The sequence below is a fragment of the Pelmatolapia mariae genome, linkage group LG4, assembly GCF_036321145.2.
Source record: "Pelmatolapia mariae isolate MD_Pm_ZW linkage group LG4, Pm_UMD_F_2, whole genome shotgun sequence".
NCBI lineage: Eukaryota > Metazoa > Chordata > Actinopteri > Cichliformes > Cichlidae > Pelmatolapia > Pelmatolapia mariae.
In genome coordinates this window covers 14565683-14576744 of record NC_086230.1, presented here as the reverse complement: position 1 = coordinate 14576744, position 11062 = coordinate 14565683, and the positions used below count along the sequence as shown (strand labels likewise).

General features: G+C 38.5%; 1 protein-coding gene across 1 annotated transcript; it reads left to right on the top strand.

Moving 5' to 3' along the window:
- Positions 1 to 6546: 6546 nt before the first annotated feature.
- dhrs7b (dehydrogenase/reductase (SDR family) member 7B) lies at positions 6547 to 10838 on the top strand. Its single transcript, XM_063471603.1, has 7 exons — positions 6547 to 6784; positions 7277 to 7451; positions 8881 to 8999; positions 9154 to 9364; positions 9539 to 9631; positions 9730 to 9882; positions 10302 to 10838. The coding sequence occupies exons 2-7, from the start codon at positions 7298 to 7300 to the stop codon at positions 10505 to 10507; spliced, it is 936 nt and encodes a 311-aa protein (XP_063327673.1). The 5' UTR covers positions 6547 to 6784; positions 7277 to 7297; the 3' UTR covers positions 10508 to 10838.
- The last annotated feature ends 224 nt before the right edge of the window (positions 10839 to 11062 follow it).

Sequence of the window (11062 nt, the reverse complement as noted above, 5' to 3'; positions counted from 1 at the left end):
CTTTTCTGTATTTTATTTTGCTTTTTACATTAAATGGATTCAACTCGATGTCCGGGAAGGAGCAAGTAGATCCAACTTCTTTGAGATTGTGTCTTGTTCATGTTTGATTTGAACGAGTGCAAGTAAGGTCTTATCATATTAATAATGGGGATCAATATCTTTTTTTTCTTTCTTTTTTAACAAAAACCCATGCACACTAATTATGTACACTACTGGTCAAAAATTTTAGAACACCTTTTCCTGTTTTTATTGAAATTCAGGCAGTATAATGTGTCATTGTACTCTTGAATTAAAACAAATAAACAATTGAAGTTTTTTTTTTTTTAAAGAAAATATCAGAAATCATTTATAAATCAAAATGTTTCCTAAACCTTTGATTCATCAAAGCATCCACCTTTGGCAGATATAACAGCTTGTGGCAGTTTCCTCTACAATGGAAATCAAATATTCTTCTGAAAGTTCTTCCCAACCCTGTTTTAGAAGTTCCCACAAATGTGTGGCATTTACGTGTCGCTTTCCTTTTATTCTTCTGACCAGTTAACTTAAAACAAAACAAACCAGCAACCCTATTTTTTTTTTTTTTCAAGCTTACCATCTTGTTCTGTTTTTTTCCTAAGGTAAGTCTGCCATACCTTGGACGTATGTTTTGAGTCATTATCTTGCTGTTGGATGAACCCCTGACCAACTTGGTACATACCAAGATTCTGCATGTTGATGCAGAATCTCGTTGTAGCTGTTGGTTCTATAGTAGTCTCAGTCTGTTCTAGTCATTCACCCTGGATCAAACAAAACAGCCCCAGAACATCACATTTCCTCTGCCATGTTTGACATTTGATGTCACACACTGAGGAATCTTCTTTTCGCCTTCTCAATGGCATACAAAAATCCTGAATGATGAACGGAAGATTTCAAATTTTGAAAGCCTTGCCTGGTCCATTGGTGGTGTTTCATGGCCCAGGCAAGGCTTTTTTTTCCTTATTCTGATGTCAAAGCTATGGCTGCCTTGCTGCAACTTGACCTGTCAAACCTGTATCTCAAAGTCTGCTTTTTACAGTCGAAACTGAGACTTGCTTACTATTAAGCTGTGGTCCCGTGAGCCACCTATCACTAGCTGTTGAGTCTGTCTTGCCTTCTGATTTTGTTGTGGCTTTGGGTTCTGCAGACCTCTTCCTGTCAGTTTCCCTCAGTGCCTTTTGATAGTAAAAGAGACTGTAATCCCTGATACATTGCCTTTCTTCACAATTTCTCTGAAGGAAAAACCTACACTTTTATGTTATGATGGTTTGTCTCTTCTATTGTTAATTGCCTTTTTCCTCACCAGTTTTCTGGTCAAAAAGTTACTTTCTTTAATACAATACTGTTTAAATAATGCTCACAAGTGTATGATGCCACAGTGTGTTCCAACACTACTTTTATGTAGACTCGGGAGGTTGTCAGTAATCAAGAAAAGTTGGGACACCTGTAGGAACCAACTTTCAAGTCTTGATCAACTTCGATTGCTGCAGAACCTCTGGCAGGTCACCATTTACCTTTATACCATTTCAAGCTATTCATGTGGACTTGAACTGCTTGAATTGCAGTTAATGAACTAGAAGAACTGGGGTATTCTAAAACTTTTGACCAGCAGTGTCTACATTAAATAATTAAAAGACAAAATTAAGACTGTTTGAGTCAACAGATAAAACGAAGCCAAGTTTATGTGTGTTGTCACGGTTTGGGTTCCTTAGAAATACCGATCACTGTAAATCAATACGAAGTTTTTGTGAGTGATCACCCTACTGTCCTACTGATGAAAGATTTCCAGTTTCCAAATAACGTCAGGAAGATGGAAATGATCGTATGTTGTTCCTTTTGCAGTCACCACCTTTCAACCCATTTCAACAATGTGTGTGTGTGACATTTTGGACGGACACAGAACTGACACACCAGAAAGTCATATAATGGAACTTTTTGTTTTGGAAACAGTTAATGTTGCAAACATTAACTCTAAAGGTATCCCACCTGTAGAGTTTCAGAGAGCTTGAGACTCAAGTATAAGGTGGATTGAGGCTCCTCTGGTGGCACATGGTGGCCCAAAACCTTAATAAGTGGCACTTAATAAAGTAGCTTGCTGTGTGCATTTTTTTTTAATTTGCCATCTGTCTATTTATCCTATAATAAAAAAAATAATAATAACATGAAGTGAAGCAGAAGTATGGAACGCCAGGACTGCCATAATGAATTACTTAAATACACCATTAAATAATTAATTAAATGTGTCAATAATTAATTTAAATTGGAATTAATTAATTAAATAAATAGTTATGACACATGTAATTAATTAATTATTGACACATTTAATTAATTATTTATGTATTTCACATTTTAATTAATTATTGACACATTTAATTAATTAATTATTGACACATTTAATTAATTAATTATTGACACATTTAATTATTTATGTATTTCACATTTTAATTAATTATTGACACATTTAATTAATTATTTAATGATATATTTATTTATTTCATTATGGCAGTCCTGGCGTTCCATACAGAAGTTGTAACTGCATAAGGCAAATGCAGTTAAATATTAAGTGACAGTATGTTAAAGGAGATTTTATGTTAAACTGTTTAATAATAATGTACTTCTGTTCTTAAATTTTCTGGAGACAAAAAGTAAATTTGGAAGCTTTTCAGAATATAAATTTCTTTAGTTTGTTTCTAATATTGATCTGAAAACATAACACAGTTGCTGAATATTTGTTGGTTCCACTTCCATGAAAAGAATCTCCTGCTCCACCATATCTCAAATGTGCTCTATTGGATTGAGATCTAGTCACTGAAGAGGTCATTTGAGAACAAATAACTTATTCTCATGTTTAAGAAACCAGTTTGAGATGATTTGATTTGAGCTTGTGAAATGAACTGTTAGTTGTGCTGGAAGCAGCCATCAGAAAATGAAAAAACTTCAAGGGATGGACATGCTCAACAGCAGGTAAGCTGTGGCATTTAGATAATGCTCACTTGGTACTAAGAAAACCCCAAAGTGTGTCCAAAAAAAATAACCCTCACACCATTACACCACCACCAGCAGGCTGAATTGTTAATATAGGGCACGATGAATCCATGATTTATAGCATCAACATTTCTCCAATCTGTTGTCCAGTTTATTGGACCTGTGTGAACTTTAGCCTCAGTTTTCTGTTCTTAGCGGCCCAGAGTGGTCTTCTGCTGCTGTAATGCATCTGCTTCAAGTTTCAACATGTAGTCAGAGATGCTCTTCTGCATACCTTGGTTGTAACAAGTGGTTATTTCAGTTACTGCTGCCCTCCTATCAGTTGGAAGCAGAATGGCCATTCTCTGACCACAACAAGCCATTTCTCCTTTTCAGACTGTTCTCTGTAAACCCTAGAGATGGTTATGTGGAATAATCTGCATAGATCAGCAGTTTCTGAAATACTCAGACCATCTGGAACCAACAGTTATGCCACATTCAGAGTAAGTAAATCACCTTTCTCCCCCATTCTGATGCTCATTTTGAACTTCAACAGGTTGTCTTGAGCACGTCTCCATCCCTAAAGTTGCTGCCATGCCTTTGGATATTAAATATTTGCGTTAATGAGCAGTTACACTGGTGTACCTAAGGAAGTTATCCTAAAATTGCTTGTTTTTCCAAATGTCAGGGTGGTGCTTTGCTAAATTGTGGTGTTCTTTTTGTTTTGTTTTCTAAGTGTTGTACAGAGTGGATGAAAATGCTTCAGACAACTGAGACCTAAATGCTTGGAAGGTCAGGGAGAGTCGGTTAGCAAGGTTTTTATTCATACAGACTTTTCACACTCAGCCTTGATGTGTTTTCGCTCTTGGGTCTGGAAAAACAATAACCATTTCCAAATATTAGCCCTTAACCTGCTCAGCTAGTTTGAACCTAAATTTGTATAACTTGTTGGAAGGGCTAGAAATGAAATGAGGAGACAGCAGGCAAGTGGTCTGAGACAACCTCATTAGTTTGCAGGTTTGTGACCAGAGCAGGCTAATTATTTGTCAGCTGACCTCATACTGGTACCAGTGGCTTCCAACAGCAGTTTGCATACTTAAGATGTCTGTGAAGGTTCTCAATCAGGTCATTGTAGTCTAAGGAGCTTGGAAAGAAAAGCATCTGGACTTCTTTAAGTTGCTTGAAGATGTTTCACCTCTCATCCGAGAAACGTCTTCAGTTCTAGGGTCAAGTAGTGAAGAGTCCCAGATTTAAGCCCTGTGGGAGTGTCCCCCCATGAGGGACAATGGACCCCCCAATGATCCTCTACCTGATCACATAAGCCAAGTCTAAAGGGAAAAAAGTTTAGTAACAATATAAACTGATAACACACTTGAAGGTGCAGACAGGTTAAGAAGCAGTTTTTCAGTCAAAGATTTTCTACATTTTTGGGGGGTTACATGAGGGTTAAACAGTTATAGTCCCTCTTTACAACACCACACAGGTTGGAAACTAATTCTTGCAAAAATAATGCTTTCTAAACAGCCTTAGAGGTACATACGTTTGACCTCGTGTAACCTTGGATTAGAGAAAGTTCAAAATCAATTCAAACTTGTTTACCTAATTTTTGTTTATTTTAAAGAAATTAAAAATGTATGCTGTACAATCATTTTACCCAGGACAATGAGGGCTCACCCAGCACCCATGGGAAAAGATTTAAACAGCGACACTGAAAACTGACACAAACAGGTTAGAGGCTCCACCCATAGAAGACCTGCAGGGAAAGATTTAATTAAAGACGCATCAACAACTATAACAAAAAAGAATCCTATTAGACATGATTTTAAAAAACAAAACAGTTATAGTCCCTCTTTACAACACCACACAGGTTGGAAACTAATTCTTGCAAAAATAATGCTTTCTACACAATTGCCCCAAGGGATCAATAAACTATTCTGATTCTGATTCTGGAAGTCCAGATCACAATCCACACAACGGTGTATTCTTGGTATCCTTGGGAAATGTGTTGGATAGGTCTCAAATGTGGCTGGAACTCACATCTACATCAGAAGTCACATGAGATGATAAACCGTACCTTGATTTGATTTATAAATCAAAGGAAAGGTTGTACTGTCAACCAATCCTGCCTGTTTGACTCTTGGTGTTGTTACAGTTGTTGTCAGAGGTTTACATAAGCTCCTCATGGGCATGAATGTTAGGGTAATTTGGGGCTTTTGATGATTTCTTTGAACTATTTTTTTCCCAGGGTGGAATGATTGTCCAGCATACATTTTTAATCCCTTTAAAAAAACAAAAATTGGGTGCACAGGCTTGAATTTACTTTGGATTTTACTCTAATCCACACAGGGTATACATGCAAGTATACATGCAGCCTCAAATATCTACATACACTCACTTAAATCTTGAAGGTTCTACAATGTTGTTTAACTTGACATTGTGAAATTTAAGTTGGGCCGATTAACTTCTCATGAATGACCATGACTGACTACAACTGGTGGTTTCTCTTTGCCAGCATCAATTGGAAACTACTAGAACACCAGCATCACTGTCCACAGTGAAGTGAGTTTTACATTGCCATTGACTGAGAGGGTGCTGATCAAGAAAGAAGCCCCTAGTCCAAAATTAGCACCTTTCAACGGTCTGAAATTTTGCAGCTGCACACTATTTGGACAAACCAAATGCCTTATAGGGAAAAGAGTTTTATGGTCAGATGAGACAAAGACTGACCTGTTTGGCCAAATGACAAGAGGTAAGTTCAGGGCAGTAATGTTGAGTCTTTAAAACCTAGTAACAGTGTTAACCAGGGTGGTAGCATCAATAGCTACAAAAAGCATCTAGTTGAAGTGCAGCTTTCTAAAGGACATTTAACCAAATATTACTGGGGGTGTATGTATATATTTGGGCCTATATATACTTTTGACCCTGTGTGGATTATAGAAAATCCAAAATAAAGAAGTCTTTTTTTAAAAGTCATTAAAGATATACGCTGTATCCGTTGAAAAAAACGTTACATTAAAATCATTTATAATTATATTTATAAAGCACAAATTTTAACTTGCAACAGCCTTAGAGGTACATACGTTTGACCTCGTGTAACCTTGGATTAGAGAAAGTTCAAAACCAATTCAAACTTGTTTACCTAATTTTTGTTTATTTTAAAGAAATTAAAAATGTATGCTGTACAATCATTTCACCCAGGACAATTCAAAGAGATCATGAAATTAAAGTCCATGGTGAGTCCCTGTAAATTTCTGACCTCAGCTGTATTTATTCACACTCAGGATGTCTGCATGACTCTGAGTCAACTTCCTGTGTTTGTAATGCAATTTCCATTCTGAACTTCTGAAGAATATGACCCTGACAAATACCCTACATTTTGTAATAAATAATAAAAATAAAGCAAACTAAAACTAAGAATTTTTAAATAATTAAAAAGAAAAATTAAAATGAGATATAGAGGACACTTCTAATGATCATGTAGCAATGAAGAAGATAGCAGCAGATTAAATAGGCACTAGTGGTTTAAAAAGACCTCTAAATATAAATGTAAAGCATTAATATAGCAAATCATCAAATTATGAGTTTTACGAGAAATAATGGCTTATTTCCTTTTTTGTTAATCATTTGAAAGAGCGCATTTTGTTAAGTGCACACTCCAGATCAGACGGTGGCGCTAAAGCGACCAAAAGCTGTTTTTCTAACCGTCAATAAAGACAAAACAGAAGGAAGAAGATCAGCTAAAAGAAGAGGAGGACCTATTTTTCACTGACACATTACTGCTGCTCTGCTCAGCAGGACAGCTCAGGTGAGACCTGTAACAAACGGAACTACGAACCAACGCTTGGTAGTTTGTGCTAGAGATGCTAGCTGTTGTTAGCTTTAGCCTCAGTAGCCGTTATGTTGACACTGCCTGCGCAGAACAAGCTAGTGCTAAACCCAGTGTGTGCATGTGCAAGGTGTTCACTTGACATACTCAACTGTACTTTTTAACCATGCGAATATTAATGTGCTAAGTGATGCATGTACTTAGTTAACATTTGCTTAATAAGGTTGTCCGAAGTCTGGTGATATCAAGTTATTGGTTGTTGCTAGCAGGTGGGGCTTAAATGGTTAAGAAGATAAAGGAATATGCATAACTCCTACTGTTCTTATTACAATGAAATACCCTTTAATTTTCCCCCTTTTTGGCTGTATGTGTGTTTATTATTGTCATGCTGGTAGTTGCATTCAGATGGACTTTAAAGGTACAGTAAGTAATTTCTTATAAGGTATTTACTTTTTTTTTTTTTACCTGCAGGTAGCTGGTGATTGCCAAGTAATGGAGCGTGTGATGGGAGGAGGAATGCTACCGGTGGTTTTAACCGGTTTGGGAGTCGTATTGCTGTACCGGATACTTGTACGTCTCAGAAAAGGGGCTTCAGTCCAAGGTGCTGTAGTGGTCATAACTGGGGCCAGCTCTGGACTCGGGAAAGGTCAGCCTCCATTCATTCATGTCAGCTTACATGTGCAAACTCTCTAAACCATACTGCTTTAGTGCTAGTAGGCTTTTATTAAGATAATGTGCAATCTCATGCTTCAGTGTTGTTGTGCAGATGCCAACATGTAGTTGTAGTTCTTTATCAGATCTGGACATTGTACTGCCCCTTGGTTGTCTCGGACCGGTCTGCGTGCAGTCAATGGGAAATTAGGATTTAAACATATATACGTATACGTGAATCATTCAACATTTCAGACACCAAACACTCTTTGATAAATTCCTGGTCAGAGAGTGGATTCCTTGTGGGATTTTTGTGGGAAAGCACATTACAGCTCCTCTGTAAGTGTGCCTGATCATTTGTTTCTGAGAGTTTCTAGCCCCGAAAGATGTCAGCTGACCTTTAAAAACAGGAAAGATTGATGCGGAGTGTAGAGTTTTTAACAGGACGTAGACTTCTAAATATTTAATTACTGAAGTCAGAGGTAAAGCCATGTGTTTAGTTGTGGAGAACAGATTGCTCTGTTTAAGGATTACAGATTGAATCCCCTTTGTGAGACTAAACAGAGAGAGAAATACAAGAAATTGACTAAGAGCTGGACTGTTGCTAGCAAATCTGCGAAAAGCAACAGGACTTTTCACTAAGCTTCACACATCCGGGGATGGAGCAGGCAAGACCAGCTTTGTGATTTCAAACAAGCCATCCTCTGAGGAGTTTATCAAAGAGTGCTTGGTGGCTGTGGATGAGAGTTGTGATGACCCAGCCCTGTTAATGAATTTTGTACATGGGACAACAAAAAGAGTTTAGCAGCCACAGGCTCAGTAAAAGGGACTACCAAACAACTTACACCTGTCAAAATCTGACAGGGAAAAATGTGGGACTTTTAAAGCAGATGCAAGATAAAGTGACTGAAATGAAGCCAGAAGTGAAATTGGTGTTTTTTTTCTCGCTGAATCATACAGCAGAAGGTGTTGTGTAAGTCAGTGAACCATGCTGTTGGTGTTGTAACTAAAACCGTTAACTTCAGTTTGTTGCACTGTTGATTCACTGGATGCACTTGTAGAAACTCAAGACAGACTAGATTCCTGTAGCTGAGCAAGAAAAAATAATTCAAAATAGCAATAGCACTTATTTTAAAATAAAGTTAAGTCTTTTAAATTTTGCAAAAACATGGACATTTTGTGCACAATTGTTTTGGGGAATGTTTATTATATCATGATAAAAATGTTACAGTTTTCTTCTATGCTTATTTCAATTTTAATTCTTACCAGGAGCACTTTATAAAGAGATACTGAGCAGATTTGAGTTCAGCTTACTGGTGTGGCTGTCTGCAGCAGTCCCAGTTTCTCATGTGGCCTCTTGGGAAAATGAATTACCCACCCCTGGTTTATGCTCGGTAATCTACAACGAGAATTTTGCATTGTAGAGTGTGCGCGGGTCTTCCATGCTGCAGGTGCACGGCTTGTGCTGTGTGGACGTGACGCAGCTCGCCTGCAGCAGGTGGTCCAAGAACTAACAGCGAGTTCAGCAAACACACAGAAACCGGTATGTATGTATGTATGTATGTATGTATGTATGTATATACACACAAAGGAGTAACACAATAAAGTCTGGTCTGTCTGAACTATAGCTTACCCTCTAAGGATCCATATGTAAAGAGTCGTTATTAGTGTTTTGTTTTGCTTTGGTTATCCACCAGACTCACACTCCCTGTACTGTTGTCTTCGACCTGGCTAAAACGGACACGGTGGAGAGAGCTGCAGAAGAGATCCTGAAATGTTACGGACAAGTGGACATCCTCATTAATAATGCTGGAATCAGTTACCGTGGCAATATACTAGAGACTCACATTTCAGTTCAGCGGGATGTTATGGAGACAAATTACTTTGGGCCCGTTGCTCTTACACAAGGTTTGTGTAATCTTGTTGGTCTCAGCGTACGGGATGTTTTCATTTATTTTGGCTTGTGGTTGAAAGAGCCGAGCTAAATGTGAAGTTAATAAGTCATTTATGTAGAGATTTAGGTGAAGATTATCATGAATATGAGTCAGCCCTTTCTCTTTTATTTCTTTCCTCTCTCCACAGCTCTCCTGCCTTCCATGGTTCGCCGGCGCAGCGGCCATATTGTAGTGATTAGCAGCGTCCAGGGGAAGATAGCCATTCCTTACCGATCAGCCTGTAAGTCGTCTTTGATTAATGCAAACAAACACAACATGAGTTTGCCAGCAGGAGGAGGGTAACTAAAGCAAGACTCTGATTTGTCTCATGCTGGTCAGATGCTGCCTCCAAGCACGCCACCCAGGCCTACTTCGACTGCTTGCGGGCAGAGATCGAGCGCTACGGGATCCCAGTGACTGTGATCAGCCCCGGGTACATCCGAACCAACCTGTCGGTCAACGCCGTCACAGGAGATGGATCCAAGTATGGAGGTGAGGCAGTGAGAGGATTGGTAGAGGATGGAACAAAACGGTACCAGTAGCAAAAGCAGCATTTTTAAGAGTCAGCTGGTAACAGGTGATAAATCTCAGTTTTTAAGGTGGTGTCGGAATGTATGTGGATCTTTGATGCCAGCTGGGATTTTGCGTTTTCTTACTGATTTTTTTGACTACTTAAGGAAAAGACTACAAGCCAAATGGATTTTTATAACTAAATAATAAAAGTAAGAAGCAACATAACCCCAGTAATTTATTGTAGGGTCTTTCTTACCTTACATTAAAAAGCACTTTGAGGCAACTGCTCTTGTGATTTAGTACTATATAAATAAAAGTAAGTTGAATTAATTGAAGTTATCTGTACTCTCTTGTATCAATGATGCAACATGTCTCTTGTCTTTGCAACTACCGCTCAGTATTGGACAGAACTACAGCTACGGGCTGGGACCCCAGGGACGTAGCGTGGGAAGTCCTAAAGGCTGTTCGTCAGCAAACTAAAGACGTGGTTTTGGCCGGCCCTCTGCCCACCGCTGCAGTCTACCTCCGCACACTCTGGCCTGCACTTTTCTTCAAGCTCATGTCCTCGCGCGCTCGCAAGGAGCAAAAACTTAAGGACGAGTGATGTTCGAGCTGGTGAGGTCTAGGATCTGAAATGAGCAAGACTTTGGAGGAAATGAGGACTGTGTTTTATAACATGTGGGACAGATCTGGAGTGTTTTTTTTTGTACTATTCATTGTTTAATGTCTAATTTACATGTTGATATTGTCTGTCATGTCTGAAAGAAAACCTTTTACCCTTCCCACCCAAAAACAACAAAAGATTGTTGGCAAAAGCTTGCAGTATCACATTTTGCAGGCTGGTGAGAAGAGATGGTTTAATTTGTAAACTCCATAACTCAGGGACTCCTGATGCAAACAGAACAACTTTAATAAACCAAACTGTGGTAAAGGGATCATGTCTGATGTTTTGGCAGTGTGTCTACCCACAACTGTGTCACTTACTCTCCTTTAAAATATCTACTGTGGTTACAAAGTCAACATTTGCCAACAATTTCTCATTGAAAAATGGTGCAGCACCCGACATGTTTCTGGGTCATATTTTCCATGCAGTATGCAGAGCACATCACTGAAAATGAGTCACTTCAGCACATGTACGTGCAGTCGAGTTTTTGTTGCC